This window comes from Cetorhinus maximus, chromosome 20, assembly GCF_964194155.1.
Source record: "Cetorhinus maximus chromosome 20, sCetMax3.hap1.1, whole genome shotgun sequence".
In the NCBI taxonomy this organism is placed as follows: Eukaryota; Metazoa; Chordata; class Chondrichthyes; order Lamniformes; family Cetorhinidae; genus Cetorhinus; species Cetorhinus maximus.
The window spans coordinates 50,852,862-50,871,719 of NC_135898.1; the positions used below are offsets into that span (position 1 = coordinate 50,852,862).

At 44.1% G+C, this 18,858-nt stretch overlaps 1 protein-coding gene across 3 annotated transcripts in view; it reads left to right on the plus strand.

Moving 5' to 3' along the window:
- The window catches only part of hspa12a (heat shock protein 12A), a 205,575-nt gene that overhangs the window by 127,232 nt on the left and 59,485 nt on the right, over positions 1–18,858 (plus strand). For all 3 annotated transcript variants that reach the window (XM_078564662.1, XM_078564660.1, XM_078564661.1), the window contains exons 3-4: positions 2,441–2,568; positions 18,568–18,754. In XM_078564662.1, coding sequence (XP_078420788.1) covers positions 2,564–2,568; positions 18,568–18,754 — 192 coding nt within the window. In that variant the 5' untranslated portion in view covers positions 2,441–2,563. The remainder of the gene's footprint in view (positions 1–2,440; positions 2,569–18,567; positions 18,755–18,858) is intronic.

Sequence of the window (18,858 nt, forward strand, 5' to 3'; positions counted from 1 at the left end):
AATTATTATGCTTGTGCCTATTTTTCAGGCCTAAAACAGGTCCAATTTAGCAGTGGGACAGCCTGTTTCCAAGCTGCACAGGCATTGATCCCACTGTTAAATTCCTGGGCCCTCTTTTTGACGTTTCAGGCAGACACCCTAAAACAGGTGCTAGTTCTCTTTAACAAGGAAATAACGGGCCTGTTGTCAATTGACAGACACCATCCAGAAATCAGTCAGCCATGAGTAGGGCAGGCAACAGGCCTAACCTGCTTAGGCTTCTTCAGCAGTCCTGCAACTGCCAAGGGAAGGTACATTTTTTTGAGAAGGTACCAGCCAGGCGAAGCAGGATGCTTCTTTGGCATGTCAGAAGTTACAGTTGCCCCCCTCCTCTCCCTTAGCCTGCTCCAGCCCCTAGTGGGACTTATTCAAGGGCTGCTGCCACGAGGCGGATGTCCCAATATTGATCTCTTCATTTGGTCAAACTGCCTGTGAAGGCATGACTGGTATAGGCGATGAGAAAAGAACTGCTACACGAGAATATTACTTACTATGGTTAGCACAGCAGATGCAAATTATTTATTGTTTACTGCATAAGCTTAATAACACTTGTTAAAAATATATGCTACATTACCATTATATGGTGTCAACCATGACTCAGTTGTAGCGCTCCCATCTCTGAGTTGGAAGGCCATAGATTCAAGTTCCACTCCAGGAACCTGAGTACATAATCTAGGCTGACACCCCAGTGTAGTACTGAGGGAGTGCTATTCTGTGGAGTTGCTGTCTTTCTGATGATGCATTAGACCGAGGCCCAGTCTGCCCTCAAGTCGATATAAAAGATCCCATGATGCTATTTCCAAGAACAGCAAGAGCGGCTTTGCCAGTGTCCTGATCAATAGTCTTCCCTCAATTCACTCCAGGGATCAAGGTCCACTTTGGCAGCAGCTGTTTTCTGTACTCAGCAATGCCATAAGGGTGGAGGTGGCTGCTAACGTTACTACACCCACCTAAGGCCTTGGATCAAGGAGACACCCAGGCACAGGTGAACAATGGTATTAAGGGGATCACAGGATGGGGATTGCAGCGGGTGGGAAGTGGGTTGGCAGCAAGGGCAAAGGGGTGACTATCAGCAGATGCTCCCCTTCCTGATGCTGGACCCCTCGATCAGGCATCGAGTACCTTTGAACGAGGGACCCCACCCAACTCTGCAAAGAACCTTGTGATGCTTTACTGCATTAAAGACACAGATAAATGCATGTTGTCATTAATCATGTTTCTGCTAGTTGTTACTAAACATAAGACTTATAAAACTGACCTTAACTGTCATGGTATCTGCTCCATCTTCTACATGTGTGAAATTCTAGTCCTGGATAAAGGAAACTTTTAATTTTTAGTTATGCTACCACTTCTGAGTTAACTCTAATGAATTGCAAAAGCGGTAGTGTAACTCGAATCCGTTTAGTGATCTGATCATGCACCCCATGTTACTGTGGGAGGTGTGAGACCATCTCCAGGATTTTAATTGTATATTAATTGTGTTTAATCGTGTGCATGGTGTACATTAACTGTGGATTCACTTCTGCCCCTATAAAGAGACATAGACTGAAACTATGGCTGTTAGGTTACTAGGTCCATGCTTGCAATGTGTAACACTGCTTATAAATGCTTATTAGAGTGCGTAAAAATTGGCCCCAGTTCTATCCCTTACCAACTAACTTTTTGGAACATAACACAGAGAATCTCACAGGAAATGTTAAAGTTCAATTTTAAACTCTTACAGTGTTCAGAGAAAGGTGGCAGTCCCACCAGCTGCCACTTAACGTTTGTATTCAACCTGCATTTGGAAACTACTGAGCACAGCTCTGCATATAAGTGCAAGGGCATATGCAGAAGGTTCTACTGCTGCAAGTTAACAAGCAAGAACTGATAACATAACTGGGTATGCTGATCCCCCATGCTGCAGTCGAGAGGTACCAGTACCCCTAAATATTTCCTGTCTCTGAATGTGCTGTCAGAGCCACTATAATAAAGTAACTAACTTTCATATGTATGACACACAAATATTGTGAAATATTTTGATAATCCTTTAGTACATCAAACTAATTCAGGGAAACTGTTTGAAAATGTCATTGAATGATTGTGAAAGATAGTATTTGGTTACTGTCACAGTGCCTGAGAAGTGGCCCCTCTTTCCATTCCTTTATAGAGCTTCGAATCTGTCCTTAACTTATGATCTTCTTCCAGCATTCATAATTCAGATGATGGAAAGATAGCTGAATAATCCTTGACTCAGAGCTTCATCAGCTACAATAATAACCAAAGATAAAATGATTCTATTTTGAGGGTGATTAGTATAAGATAAAACATTCTATTAAAGCTTGAAAAGCACCTAATAATAACAAAGATTAAAATCATCTCTATTGAAGTAATTTTCTCACAAAGATGTTTCTTCTTACAGAAAGACTCTGAACAAACTGCGTCCTTGCACCAGTCATTTGTTGTGGTGGTAGCTATTGATTTTGGCACTACATCTAGTGGATATGCTTACAGCTTCGCTAGGGACCCTGAGTGCATTCACATAATGAGGTAAGTACTGCAATGCAGAGGCACTGCTGATTTTCCAGCTGTTTCTTAGATGATAGCTGTTAAACCTCGAGAATGGGGTGTGTGGTAGATACTTAAGACTTCCAGGAAGAATAGGGACTCCACTCATTTAAATATTGAGCAGAATGTTGGTGCAGTGTTCCTGTTTTCCAAAAAGTCAATTACATGTGATTGAAATGGATCCTTAAGAATGTTGATGGGTGTTTGCACATATCAGACACCACAGGGCCACAAAAACATTTTTTAAGCCACATGTCCCTTTCTTTTTTAAAACTTATATATTTAGATATAAAATCTACAAAGTGAAAACTCTAATATGCAAATCATTTTTCTTTACAGCATTTCGATGTAAGACATTGTATTGTGCTCTATGGGAATGAATGAGTGAGTAAATAAGTAGATGAGCAAAGAAAAGCAAAGGATATTGATGATGAGCCTGAGGGACACTCCAAATTTATTATTCCCCATTTCCTATGTTGTTGCCACGCCCATTATCTGGATGAATTTCTCCTCCTAAATCAAAGCTTGTAGCTTTGGTGCCCACCCTCCTCCTTTCATATCTACAAGTGGTGTCCCTGTAATGTGAGCCTTCTCCCAAAAAATGATATGACATGGAGATATGTAAGAAAAGGATTTCAAAGAGGAGTTCCGCCAAAACGTCCAGGACTACAGCCACCTTATGTGAACGTGTTAACATTTCAGCTGTGAGCAGCATTATGCTGGCACTTGACCCATTTAATGGCCAACCCAGGCGACTCTATCATATGATAACACAGCCCACTGAAATGGGAGAATGAGTTGTCCTGTACATTTACAAAGGGCAGTGGTTGGCAAAGTTCCATAACATTTGCAATCTTTGTGTATCAAGCTGACAGTGAGGAACAATAAAGAAGCTTGGCAAGACAATCTTTTATAATCTTGACATGTTTTCACAATTACCTTGGCAACATTATGTGGGTTCCTCCTCACCCAATCCCACATATGGAGCACTTTGTCACCTCCATCCAAGGTGTTCTGATAATAATCTTTATTGGAAGGCTACCCCTTTCTTTCAAATGTGACCACCCTTTACTAATGGTCCAACAAAGCCTATTTGATCAGTAGGACTATGCTAACCTTGACCATTTTTGCAAGAAAAAAAGAAGTACCCATTTAAGATCAGCTAGAAATCACATTTCCATTAACTCATTACTTCTTTTGCATTTCATGCTCAACATACTGGGAGCGATGTTATAATATGAGTGGATATTGGACAGAGTCAGTCAGGCCTGTAGGCATGGTTAGCAGCTGATGAGCAGTAGCCCCAGAACAACTACCCCATGTATTGGCCATGTACTGTCTTGTTTATTATTTCTTGGTAAGGAACTTAATACCTCTGTAAACTAAACATCTCCACAGTTTTCAACCTCATAGTCTCCCAAACTCGGACGGCCCGCTTCTACCTCCTACCCAAAATCCACAAACAGGACTGTCCCTGCAGACCAATCGTGTCAGCCTGTTCCTGCCCCACGGAACTCATTTCTCGCTATCTTGACTCCATTCTCTCTCCCCTTTTCCAGTCCCTTCCCACCTACATCCGTGATTCCTCTGACACCCTACATCATATCAACAATTTCCAGTTCCCTCACCCCAACCGCCTCCTCTTCACCTTGGACATCCAATCCCTCTACACCTCCATCCCCCACCCGGATGGTCTGATGGCTCTCCGCTTCTTCCTTGAACAGAGGCCCAAACAATCCCCATCCACCACTACTCTCCTCTGTCTGGCTGAACTTGTTCTCACACTGAACAATTTCTCCTTAAACTCCTCTCACTTCCTCCAAGTAAAAGGTGTGGCTATGGGTACCCGCATGGGCCCCAGTTATGCCTATCGCCTTATGGGGTATGTGGAACATTCCTTGTTCCAGTCCTACTCCGGCCCCCTCCCACAACTCTTTCTCCGGTACATCGATGATTGCTTCATGCTCTTGTCTGGACCTGGAAAAATTTATTAATTTTGCTTCCAATTTCCACCCCTCCATCATTTTCACATAGTCCATCACTGACACTTCCCTTCCCTTCCTTGACCTCTCTGTCTCAATTTCTGGTGATAGACTGTGCACCAATATTCATTACAAGCCTACCGACTCCCACAGCTACCTCGACTACAGCTCCTCCCACCCCGCTTCCTGTAAGGACGCCATCCCATTCTCTCAGTTCCTTCGCCTCCGTCGCATCTGTTCTGATGATGCCACTTTCAAAAACAGTACCTCTGACATGTCTTCCTTCTTCCTTAACCGAGGTTTTCCACCCACAGTGGTTGACAGGGCCCTCAACCGTGTCCGGCCCATCTCCCGCGCATCTGCCCTCACACCTTCCTCTCCCCCTCAGAACCATGATAGGGTCCCCCTTGTCCTCACTTATCACCCCACCAGCCTCCGCATTCAAAGGATCATCCTCCGCCATTTCCGCCAACTCCAGCATGATGCCACCACAAAACACATCTTCCCTTCACCCCCCCGGCGGCGTTCCGCAGGGATCATTCCCTCCGTGACACCCTGGTCCACTCCTCCATCACCCCCTACACCTCAACCCCCTCCCACAGCACCTTCCCATGCAACTGCAGAAGGTGCAACACCTGCCCCTTTACTTCCCCTCTCCTCACCGTCCAAGGGCCCAAATACTCCTTTCAAGTGAAGCAGCATTTCACTTGCACTTCCCTCAATTTAGTCTACTGCATTCGCTGCTCCCAATGCAGTTTCCTCTACATTGGAGAGACCAAACGCAGATCGGGTGATCGCTTTGCAGAACACCTTCGGTCTGTCCACAAGTATGACCCAGACCTCCCTGTCGCTTGCCATTTCAACACTCCACCCTGCTTTCATGCCCACATGTCCGTCCTTGGCCTGCTGCATTGTTCCAGGAAACTCAACGCAAACTGGAGGAACAGCACCTCATCTTCCGACTAGGCACTTTACAGCCTTCCGGACTGAATATTGAGTTCAACAATTTTAGATCATGAACTTTCTCCTCCATTCCTACCCCCTTTCCGATCCCCCTTTTTTTCCTCCAATAATTTAAATAGATTTTTCTTTTCCCACCTTTTTCCATTATTTTTAAATGTATTTCCATCCATTGTTTTATCTCTACCTTTTAGCCTATTTCGATCCCTTCCCTTCACCCCACTCCACCCCCACTAGGGCTATCTGTACCTTGCTTGTCCTGCTTCCTACCCTTAATTGACACATTCCTTAGATAATATCACCACCTTCAACACCTCTTTGTCCTTTTGGCCATCTCCACCTATCACTGGCCCTCTATCCAGCTCTACCTGTCCAACCCCCCCATCTTAAACCAGCTTATATTTCACCTCTTTTCTATTTTTACTTAGTTCTGTTGAAGAGTCATACGGACTCAAAATGTTAACTGTGTTCCTCTCCGCAGATGCTGCCAGACCTGCTGAGTTTTTCCAGGTATTTTTATTTTTGTTTTGGATCTCCACTAGTTACACTGCTGCAGATTTCTTTTCTGCATTTTGTTATGTACATTAGGGTGAGGGATGATAATGCTGGTCATTGGAGCACTTTTCAACATGGACATCAAGTGTCATCATCAAGCTCACCCAATCAGAAATAGAACTGCAAAATGCATGGTAAAACATCCTCCAGCCTCATACAGAAGCTCATACATTCCAGTTTGGTTCAGTTAAATGTGTAGGTACAAGTACAAATTCCTCCATGGCCTCCCCCTGCCTATCTTTGAAACTTCATATGGGGGAGGTGGTGGCATATTGGTATTGTCACTGGACTAGTAATCCAGGGTAATGATCTGGGGAACCAGGTTCAAATCCCACCACGGCAGATGGTGGAATTTGAATATGATAAAATATCTGGAATTAAAATCTAATGATGACCACGAAACTATGTCAATTATCGTAAAAACCCATATGGTTCACTAATGCCCTTTAGGGAAGGCAATCTGCCTTTATCTGGTCTAACCTACATGTGACTCCAGACACACTCTTACATGATCTCTGAGATTGCCTAGCTAGCCACTCAGTTGTACCAAACTGCTAAACCGGATGGGCCACCCAGCATCGACCTAGGCACCAGAAACGACCAGCAGGACAGACCCAGTAGAGGTGGTGGCACAGTGGTATACAGTCGGGAGGGTGTGGCCCTGGGAGTCCTCAACATAGACTCCATGAAGTTTCATGACACCAGGTCAAACATGGGCAAGGAAACTTCTACTGATTACCACATTCCGCCCTGCCTGTCGAACACCACTTGGACGAAGCAGAGGGTAGCAATGGCACAGAATGTACTCTGGGTGGGGGCTTCAACGTCTATCAGTAGCACTACCACTACTACTGGCCGAGCCCTAAAGGACATAGCTGCTAGACCGGGTCTGCGGTAGGTGGTGAGGGAACCAACAAGGGAGAACAACATATTTGACCTCATTTTCACAAATCAGCCTGCCTCAGGTACATCTATCCATGACAGTATCAGCAGGAGTGACCACCGCACAGTCCTTGTGGAGACAAAATCCTGTCTTCACATTGAGGATACCCTCCATCATGTTGTGTGGCACTACCACCGTGCTAATTGAGATAGCTTTAGAACAGATCTTGCAACTCAAAACTGGGCAATCATGAGGTGATGCAGGCCATAAGCAGCAGCAGAATTGTACTCAACCACAATCTGTAACCTCATGGCTCAGCATATCCCCCACGCTACCATTACCACAAAGCCAGGGGATCAACCCTGGCTCAATGAAGAGTGAGGGAGGGCATGCCAGGAGGAGCATCAAGCTACAGCACAGGACTAATTCCGTGCCAAACATCGAAAGCAGCATGCGATAGAACGAAATGATCCCACAGCCAACAGATCTAAGCTCTGCAGTCCTGCCCCATCCAGTCGTGAATGGTGGTGGACAATTAAACAACTCACTGGAGGAGGAAGCTTCACAAATATCCCCATCCTCAGTGATGGGGGAGCCCAGCACATCAGTGCAAAAGATAAGGCTGAAGCATTTGCAGCCATCTTCAGCCAGAAGTGTTGAGTGGATAATCCATCTTGGCCTCCTGCTGAGTTCCACAGATGCCAGTCTTCAGCCAATTCGATTCACTGCATATGATATCAAGAAATGGCTGAATGCACTGGATACTGCAAAGGCTATGGGCCCTGACAATATTCCGGCAATAGTACTGAAGACTTGTGCTCCTGAACTTGCTGCGCCCCTAGCCAAGCTGTTCCAGTACAGCCAAAACACTGGCATCTACCTGGCTATGTGGAAAACTGCCTGTATGTCCTGTATACAAAAAGGACAAATCCAACCCAGCTAATTACTGCCCCGTCAGCCTACTCTCCGTCATCAATAAAGTGACGAAAGGTGTCATCAACAGTGCTATCAAGCAGCACTTGCTTAGCAATAACCCGCTCATTGATGCTCAGTTTGGGTTCCACCGGGGTCACTCAGCTCCTGACCTCATTACAGCATTAATTCAAACATGGACTAAACAGCCGAACTCAAGAGCTGAGGTGAGAGTGACAGCTCTTGACATCAAGGTAGCATTTGACCGAGTGTGGCATCAAGGAGCACTAGCAAAACTGGAATCAATGGGAATCGGTGGGGGTGGGGGGAACTCTCTGCTGGTTGGAGTTATACTAACACTAAAGAAGATGGTTGTAGTTTTTGGAGGTCAAACATCTCAGTTCCAGGACATCACTGCAGGAGTTCCTCGTGGTAGTGTCCTAGGCCTAATCATCTTCAGCTACTCCATCGACCTTCCTTCCATCATAAGGTCAGGAGTGGGGATGTTCGCTGAAGATTTCACAATGTTCAGCACCATTCGTGACTCCTCAGATACTAAATGCAGCAATGCCTGGACAGTATCCAGGCTTGGGCTGTCAAGTGACAAGTAACATTCGTGCCACACAAGTGTCGGGCAATGACCACCTGCAACAAGAGAGAATCTAACCATCACCCCCTGACATTCAATGGCATTACCATTACTGATACCCCCACTATCAACATCCTGGTTGTTGCCATTGACCAGAAACTGAACTGGACTAGCCATATAAATACTGTGGTTACTAGAGCAGGTCAGGGTCTAGGAATCCTGCAGTGAGTAACTCACCTCCTGACTGTCTAAAGCCTGTCCACCAACTACAAGGCACAGGGTCAGGAGTGCGAGGGGATACTCTCCACTTGCCTGGATGAGTGCAGCTCCAACCATATTCAGGAAGCTTGACACCATCCAGGATAAAGCAACCTACTTGATGGCACTCCATCCACCACCAATGCACAGTGGCAACAGTGTGTACCATCTACAAGATGCACTGCAGGAACTCACCAAGCCTCCTTAGACAGCACCTTCAAAACCCATGACTGCTGCTATCTAGAAGGATAAGGGCAGCAGATGCATGGGAACACCACCACCTGGAAGTTCCCCTTCAAGTCACTCACCATCCTGACTTGGAAATATATCCTTTCACTGTTGCTGGGCCAAAACCCTGGAACACCCTCCCTAACAGTACTGTGGGTGTACCTACACCACGTGGACTGCAACAGTTCAAGAAGGCAGTTCATCACCACCACCTCAAGGGCAATTAGGGATGGTCAAACCAGCAACTCCCACATCCCATGAATGAAGCATAAAAAAATGTCTTTAGCCTAGAACCGTTGCTGCTCCTTGAGGCAGAAGTCAGTCATGATTTTGACAGAGGAACTGTAAATTAGCTTAAATTAGGAAGGCTGAATTGTGATGGTATTGAGATTCTTCTGCCTTCTCTTCTGCCCATCCTGATTTCAGTTTGAAGATTTGTCTGATGGTTGTTCTTGGCTCCTCCCAGGAATTCTGCTAGATGTGCACAACAATTAGACACAACAATATCTAGGCCTGTATAAAGCAGGTTTAGGTGCCATTGTGAGCTGGAAGTGGACCCAGACTCCCCACCTCCCTGAACAAATCAAATGGCAATCATTCTGAGATTTAGATTGCCATTAGATTTTGTGAACGCCTGCATGAGAGCAGAAGCAAACTGTGAAAAGGTACCAAAAATCTTCAAACTAGCTGGTCCATGATTCCCTCTCTCTGCCACTTTGGGATTCCAGCTAACCCAGGTGAGTTGTGCCATGAGTGGCGTAAATGGCTTTCCCTATTAACAGAATGATTCCACACCTGAGATTTGCGATAGTCTCATGGTGGGGCCAAAGTACTTTTCTACTTTTCTGTTTTCACATGAATGAGGAATGCAGTTGGCACAGGGAAAGGAAAGGAATGATAAGTAAGCAAAGTTTAACGAGTGCAGAATACATTTGAGGCTGCATGTCCTTTTGGCAACTTAACATCCTCGACATCCATTGTCCCAGTATCTATTATGTGCAGAATCAATGAACCTTTGGAAAGTCTGGCAAGTCTTTGAAATGCTCTGGAGACAATAAGCAAAGACACTTTGAAAATCTCCTTTGCAAACCGTTGCTCATTTTACAACCTCATATAAGTGTCAGTCAACCACAGCCATTCATAGTGTCAATTAATAAAGATGTAATCCTCTTAACACTTCATAGTCTTGCCCAAATAAACAAACAGGCTTTGGAAAACCCATATCAAAGAAAACAATCTTATTACAACCCCATAAAAGCATCAAACAAATCTAGCATTCCCTTTTAAGCTGTGCAAACAGACCCATGCTGAGCTGTGTCTATTAGCCATTCTTGGGGCTGAGCCAAACAATCATGATGTGGCTATCTGAAAAATAGATGCCTAGCCATCCATTCTAAATGCTTCTGTGGATACAGTTGCCAAATGGCCTAATTATGAATGCTTGGCTGAGCTCCAAGACTGACCATGGAATCAGTGATGTAGGCAATGTTGACATAGCATGAAGGAGAGTGCTAGCTTTGTTTTGATTTACACTTTCATGAGGTTGTAGTAAGTTTTTCTATCTTTGATGTGGGTTTTCAAGGCCTGTTTGTTTATTTAGAAGGTGCATGGGCAATATGATGGGGCATGGAAGGGACATTGGGGATATGAGGGGGGCAGAGGGGATTGATGGGGTTGTGAGTGCTGAGGGCTTGGGGGGGGGCCTTACAACCACGTAGAGGACTGGGCTGGTGTCCCGGAGAACCAAGGTAGGCCTTCTCACCAGCACATCCCAACTCCTACATGACTCCGTCACAGCCTTGGGCCTGCCTAGGGAGGCGCCAGACCTGAACCTTGCTCGCCCACATCTCATGGAGATTAAAATACTGTGGGAGTGGAAGGACATAGCATGTTTGGATCAAGAATCAGGAAATATCACAACTTGTGATGCTGAGTGGAAGGTCCAGTCCTTTATATGTCCTAATTTGGGTTGATTTCATTTGGTTGGTGAATAAAATGATGGTGTACAACACTATGGGGGTTATTTTGGTGAAAGGGTGAAAACAGGTGTTAAATGCATGCTGTGAAAATAAAATACGTCTGTTTGAAAGTCTGGTTTTACTGCACAGTTTTGGTTCTAATTGTTGATGACCATAATTTAAACTTACCTGGAAGTGCTAAATCAGGCCCCTATGGATTCAACACGGAGGCACTGACTAGATGCAATTTTCGTGGAGTATTAGATATGTGCTCCACACACCAACTTCCACTGAAGATGTAGAGTAAAGGTGTAGAGTGTGCTGACTGACACATGGCAGCTTGTTTCAGAATAGTGCAGGGACCGATTGAGAGGCCTCGCAGGTTCTCCAGTGTGTCACTGGAGGTCCTGTGGAAAAGGAGGGATATCCTGTACCGACAAGAGGAAGGAGCCTACCTTGCCCTCCTGTCCCTCTCCCCTGCAGTAGCTGGTGACCAAGCGCTCCCTTTCTCCTGGTGGCTCCTATAAGGTAGAGTAGCACAGTACCCTCTCTTTTTAGGTGGAATCTTCGGAGAATTTCTATATAAATGTTGACAATGTTGGTGAAGCCTTGACAAAATATCCCAGAAATTCTCCTGATGTGTTTCAAAAGACCTATTGAAACCTCCAGTAACAAATGAACAATAAAGTTTTTTACGTTTAAGTAGCACTTGAAAACCTCAGGGGCAACTTGTTTACTCCCAATCACAGGTTGGCTTTAGGAGAGAACATTAGGTGAAGTGCCAACCACCAAAACACTGCAGCCTTGTTAATAAACACTAGCAGGCAATTTAAATGGTAATGAGCCCCTTAACAATCCTCTGGCCACCTGTTTCTAGCACAAGTTTCAACTCCTCGCAAAACTGATATTTCATCTCAAGACCCCATTTTAGTTAACTCGGATGCAGTAGAAAGGAACATCAAAAATCGTCTCCTTCAGTGTTGTAGTTAGGCTGATTCTTAGTGTTATATAACAGATGTTGGCTTTATACCTGTTGTGAGATGAGTTTGACCTTCATATGCCATTATAAAGTAGGTAGTTTGTTGTGTTCTACTGTACTCATGTTCAGTGATGCCTGTAAGTACATGATGTACTTGTTAGGAATTCTGAAAAGACTTGAGTTTGATGGGCGGTATTTCTGCAGATTTTTTTGTCCCTGCTTGCTTTGTTGGGGTTATTGTGACCTTTTTGCAAGGGTGATTTGCAGTTATCATGGAAAAATAAAACAAATTGCAGAATCTTATCCCCAAACCACCTGTAAAAATTCAGGAAAATCCCCAGAATTTTATGTAATAAAATCAGAATTTATCCTCTTCTATCACCATGAATCAGTCGTTCTAATTATAAACAGACCAAAGTGCAGAATGATTTCCCCAAAGAATGGGCTAAAAGGTTCAGAATCTAATGTATTAAAACAGAGTTTGAATTATTGTGACAAGATTATTTTCATTGTTTTGTAGCTTTCATGTTTGCCTTGAAAGAGGTTCAACTGCAATGTAGTGCCCAAAATGGGCATCTTTCAATAGCAATAGTCTTTGTATTGCAAATGTAATCATTTCCTCTGCACAGTGGACAAAGAATGCAATTTTCCATTCATATGTGAATGCTTGTGGAGACACACTCTTTGACCAGGGTGATGAGAACCATGTACAAGAAGCCTCCCTCTGACACTATCTCACTTGAATCTACTATCCTGAAGACTCTATAGAGAGACCATTGCCTTGGCAGTATAGAAAGACTAACTATATGGGCCCTTGTCAGCCATGACCATTCACCAGGGAAGATGGAGGTTTGGAGTTGAGTTGGCTGCCCTCCGCCAGCCGCGCCCCTTGGAGGCACCCACCTCCCTCCCTCCCTTCATCCCTGCTTCTGACAGCAGCCGATGGCAAATGGCACAGAATGAACAGCAGCTCCACACCTTGCTGGGATCTCACGTGAGTCAAACCAAACCTGCTGCAATGCAGGTATCATCATAGAGAGGAGAACACAGCTGAGCATGATTAACATCTAGTTGCCTCATAATTATTAGGGTGTCCCTTTAGTCGGCCACTTGTGCTGACTTTGAACTCCACTCACCTGAAAAGACCCTCCTCCTTGAGGGATCTCACTGGCTGACTGTGTCGTCAAGGTGAGATTGGAAAAGTGTTGCATGTCACCTTTCAAACTCACTCCACTGTCTTTTACCCCCGTCAACTACCAACTTCACTCCCATCATCCTTGACTCACCTAATATCACCATTCCAATTCCCTCTGACCCTTGAGCCTTCCCCCGTTCCCGTTACCCTGTACCGTATCATGATCCATCTTCACATGCCGCCCCTCCCCTCAGAGCTGACATCTGTTACCATCCCCATGCCCACCCTGACCCCTATCATTATCCGAGCCACCTGTCTAGTCCCCCTTCCGTGACCCTCCCAATGAGACCTTAACCTACCAGACTCTTAACCTGGGCCTGCCACCCTACTGCATTCCACTCTCCCCTCTAACTGTGATTGTTTCCTTCTGTCACCAGCACCCTGTGTTGACCCCCACCCCGAACCCCTCCCAGGACCCCACCATTGACACCACTGACCCCGCCCTCTAAGACTCTTTCCCCTTCTTCCCCAGACACTTTCCCCACCCTTCCCTGGTAAGCCTGACTCCCCTGTGCAGCCTTCAATCCACCTTTCCTCCCTACCACCTCCACCCCTGCGTTCACCTGCCTCCCTTGTCCAGCCTTGGCACAGCGTTTACTAATGGCACTCGAGTGAAGTTATGTGAGGTCCCCAAGAAGGAGAAAGCAACATCTACTGACCTCAAAGTTGTGGAAGAAGTGAAGTTCACCAGGTGCACGCCACTTATACAGGGTTGTAAAAATGAACGTTCCAAATTCTTGCTGGCGGGGAACTTAATTTGGAGGACAATCTTAATTCTGGGTGAGGTGGCCTTTTAATTCACATGCATGTGATGCTAATGAATGCAAACAGGGTTCCCGACATTGTTTGTCGGGAAACTCAACCCGCCTTTAACCTGCCTTGAAAGCCGAGAGAACAAAATTCGCAGTTTATCCCACTGTTGGAAACAGATTTTGTTTCCCACTGGTGGGAGTGGAAAATTCGGCCCATAGTGGGGGTTATTTTGGTGAAAGAATGAAAATAAACACTGTGTTGATAAGATACACTGGTTTGAAAGTCTGATTTTAAGCCTGAACGCTGATTACTGATAATATGAACTTTCTAGAAGGATTTACCTCATACTGGCAGACTTAGCACTCAAACATTTTTTGTGGAGAAGTATATATGGGCTCCATGCATGCACTTCCACTGAAGGTGTGGTGTGTGCTGGCTGACATAGCAGAAGATTTCAGAATGGCTCAGGAACTGAATGAGAGGGTGCACAGGTTCTCACACACTGCACTGGAGGACCTTGTGGAGGAGGGTTGGCTTGTACATACAGGGAGGAAGGGATCCACCTTTTGCTCCTGTCCCTCACTCCTGTAGTACTTGGGGTTTCTCTGCCTGGTTCATGTCCTCCCGCCATTCCTCTGAGAGATCAAGGGGGACACCTAGCAAGAGGTCAATGACAAAACCATCTCTTTCCCCTGGTGACTCCCATAAGTTATTCAATAAGATAGATTACTACAGCACTCACTCTTTGTAGGTAAAGTCCTTAAATAAGTTCCAGAATAAATGCTGCTTGAGATTTGATGAAATCCTAGTGAAGGGTCCCTGGACATTGCTTGATATGTTTCAAATATTGCTGAAAAAAGAGACTTTTTTGTCAAAGCTTTTCATCTTGCACACAATGCAAGGGAAACAACAAATTTATACTGTATGAGAAGAGAGTGCTGATTGGTTGGCAAGTGGACTCTGATTGGTAACAAGCGTTGCCGTGGTGAATGCTGCAGTAGCGGCGACTCTACCAATCAGAATCCACTTGCCAACCAATCAGCACTCTCTTCAAATACAGTATAAATTTGTTTTTTCCCTTACATTGGTATTCTTGTGAATTGTCCTGATGAGTGCAAGATGAAAAGCTTCGACAAAACATGTCTTTTTTTCAACAATACTCAGGTTCTCTACTACCAAATGACTGTTTGCTTCAAATATCATCAAGCCTCCAGCAGTAAGTGAACAGAAAAGTAGTACTTGAATCTTCAGCAATGATTTGTTTATTCCCAATCAGCTGGTTGCTATTAGTAGCGAGCATTAGGTCAAGCACCATCCACAAATTGTTGTGCAGCATTGTTAATTTAACAGTAGGCAATTTAAGTGGCAATTAGCTGCTTAATGATCCTCCGGATGGCTGTACCTAGTGCAAGTTTCAATTCCTTTACCAAAATGGTGTCTCACTAAACATGGGTGGACATGTGTTTCAGCTTTAAGACCCCATCTAGGCCACCTCAGAGGCTTTTTAACATCTAAAATATTCAGGGGTAATCACCTCCTTTGAGTGATGGACCATGGCTGAATTTGTTCATTACCTTTCCTGTCCCAAAGCACAGATGCAAAAAGGGTTTCTGACTAGAAGTGTTCCTCGTCTCTCTTTATTAATTCTGTATTTTTCTAAATTTTAATGTGCAGCCGAAGACAAAGATAGTTTGCATGTAGGTAGGAGCCCGCTAAGGGGAACACTAGGTGCCCCATAGCCATTAAATGGCCAAATGACCATTAACAGACTGGAGGTAGGATTTCCATCCCTCAGGGTCAGTAAGTCCAACCTCAGAGCTGTTGGCCAATCAGAGAGGCATCTCTCCAGCACTTTGGGCATGTGACACTAGATCATTTAGGTACGATTGGGCGTCTCTCTAGGTGGCAAGCTGCAGCGAAGGGAGTAAAGGGGGGGTTGGTGTCTGAGAGGCCATGTGGGGAGGGCAACCTGGGAGGGTATAAACTTGGCGGCTTTCCAATGAGCCCAGGAGGCCTGTTAAGGACGGGTTGTCCCAGCCCACCAGCAGCCTGTACAAGGAAACCTCCCAGGCTGGCCACTTGGCATGGGTCTCTCATGGCAGTGGCAGTTGAGACCCTTAAGTGGGCATTAATTGCCCGGTTAAGGGCCTCAATTAGCCCACTGCCGAGTAGGCTGCCTGGCTCTATGCCCACTGGTGTAGTTGGGGTGGGGACAGGGATTGTCGGGAAGTTGGTGTGCAGGCTGCCTGCTGAATTTAATGAGCCCTTCCCCTGCCTTCGCACCCGCTGGAGGGGAGCATTAAATGCAGCCCTACGTCTCCACCTCCACCTTCTCCCTAATTTTTTTCAGCGTACTCTTTTAAACCTTCCACTTTGACCAAGCTTTTGGTCACCTGTCTTAATATGTCCTGTGTGACTTGGTGTCAAATTTTGTTTAGTGACTCACTTGTGAAGTATCTTGGGAACTTTGCTTTGTTAAAGGTGCACTTTTGAATGCAAATTTCTATGGCCCAATCACAGTGGCTTGCCTCTAAATGTCAGTCAGGCAGCTTGCTAGCTCCGCTTAAACAATGCTAGGCTGTTAAAATAAACCAGGGCTCTCACTACACCTCCTGGGCAGTCTGCTTACCATTCTGCCAACCAACTCACCAGGAGATAAAACAACCTCCCTTAACTTTAGGATGACCAATTACACTACCACATTCTTCCTGTTTGGCGCTAGAGTTCAAATCTACTTCTTAATATTTACTTAAGTTTGCAGCGATCAGCTTGCATGAACTCCTAAGGAATGCAACTTTAAATATTAAACGAGTGTTAATAATTTCCGAGCCAGTTGTTTAAATATTTATGTATGTTTAGATGTAAAGGGCCCTGATGTTAATGTAGTTTACAAAAGCAGATATTTGTTTAGAAAAAAAAATGGCCAGAATTTGAATTTTTAATTTTTTCACATCTAGTGTTTGCTCCTATTGAGTATTTAATTCATCTTGTACATCTAAAATGGGTCTGCTTGATAGGGTAAATAGTTGCATGAATGAGTCATGGCGTTAAAACTAAATCATTCTCTGTGATCTATATTCCTTTTATGCAGGGAAGAACGTGAATGAAGAATGTCCTGCATACAATAAATATGGCATCTTAGTCAATGGGATGCTAGAAAAATCTCAAGTACATTTAAGTAACCTATAATTGTAGTAAGACAGTATGATGCAGCTGTTAACGACATCTGGGTATACTACAGCCTTCTCTTTCTTGTCTCATTTCTGCTACATGTGAGACTTGAAGCTATGTCACTGATTTATTAGAAGTAAGCAAGAAACTAAAAACTTAATTCCATATTAAACAAACAGGCCAGCAAAGGGCTACAGCAATAAGGAGGAGGAAAATCTGCAACAGGTCATTGAGAGTTCAAACAGGAAAGGGTGGGAATGGATCCTGGGGGAAATGAGTCACAGCAAGAAACATACATTTTCTTTCATTTTGGGATTGTATTCTATTGTGGTAACGCTTCTACACTTGATTTGAGGGCAACATTTGTCACTACAATAACATGAAGGCAGCATTTAAAAAAATCTAGTACATGATCTAATCTGTAGTTATATTTATTCCACAACCACCACCACAATTGGGCCATTTTTCTCAAGGTTTTCCATAAAACTTGTATTTCTGCAATTGACTGTCAAATTGTGCAAATTTCCCTAAATTATTCTGTAGCCAAACTTCACTGACCTCCAAGGTGTGGTTGAACTGAACTGAGTGCTTACTTGACTACAAAATTCTTTGAAACATCTTGGGGACGTGAAAGGTACAATATAAATGCAAGGGTTTTTTGCTTTCTGTCTTTTTTTTATTTCTTTCTTTCTTTAATGCTTTCTTTCCTATTAAGCAGAATGCCCAGCTTCCAAAGTTGCTCTTTTCATTTCTGTTTCTGCACAGAGAACACTGACTTCACATGAAAATAAAAGCACATTGTTCAGTGGATTCATTCAAAGTATATTGGAAAATAATCCCTACATTTGACTGCTTAAACAAAAATATGAACATAAATGGAAGAAAAGTTTAATTTAACCCAGATTCACCTCTAGTGTTTTGAAAGTACAAACTCAGAATTAATAATCCAATAAAATAATTAATCTACAGAGAACATTTTTGGCGCTGGCAACTAAAATGTACAAATAATTTACCCCATTATCTGCCTTAAAATTAATTATGTTAACCAATTACTGAGATACTTTTTGCACATTTAGGTAAATTACATAAAAACCTCTCCATGTTTCATGTTCCAGGATTCACCCATGGCCCCAAAGATGGCACATCAATTTGTAATCTTTGTCCTGTACCAATTGTGAGCCAGTGTAGATATCTCATTTCCACGTCACAAATTGGTTCATATTAAGATGCATTCACCTCATTTATAGGGGAGAGGATGGATTTAGCAAACAGGTGCACTTGCAACATTTGCTGTCAGTACTTAGCCTGATGCATGGCATTGCCATTCTGGCTGCAGACTTTTCTTAACTTCATTCGGAGGCCATGTAGTGCAGGAATGTTAAAATCTCAGTGACATCTGCAGATAACCATTTACTTTTTGTTCACAAGGACTCTTTTGTCAGCAGGGAGTTATACCAGGAGGTGGTCTATAAGTATATATTCTGTACATAATTCTAATTAAGGTTGTTTGACTCAAAAGAGAGTAGCTACTGTCTCATTGAGCTGATTTCTTCATTAGGCGATGGGAAGGCGGTGACCCCGGCGTATCCAATCAGAAGACTCCCACCACTATCCTGCTGACACCGGATGGAGAATACCACAGCTTTGGTTATGCAGCCAGGGACTTTTATCATGATCTGGATCCAAATGATTCAAAACAGTGGCTCTACTTTGAGAAGTTCAAAATGAAGCTCCATACAACTGGTGTAAGTTCCTTATCTTCATTTTACTAGTTTAGCTTACTTAAGGTCACAATTTGAACAATGGAGATTGTCAATTAAACATAGGGATGAATTTTCCGCTCCTGCCA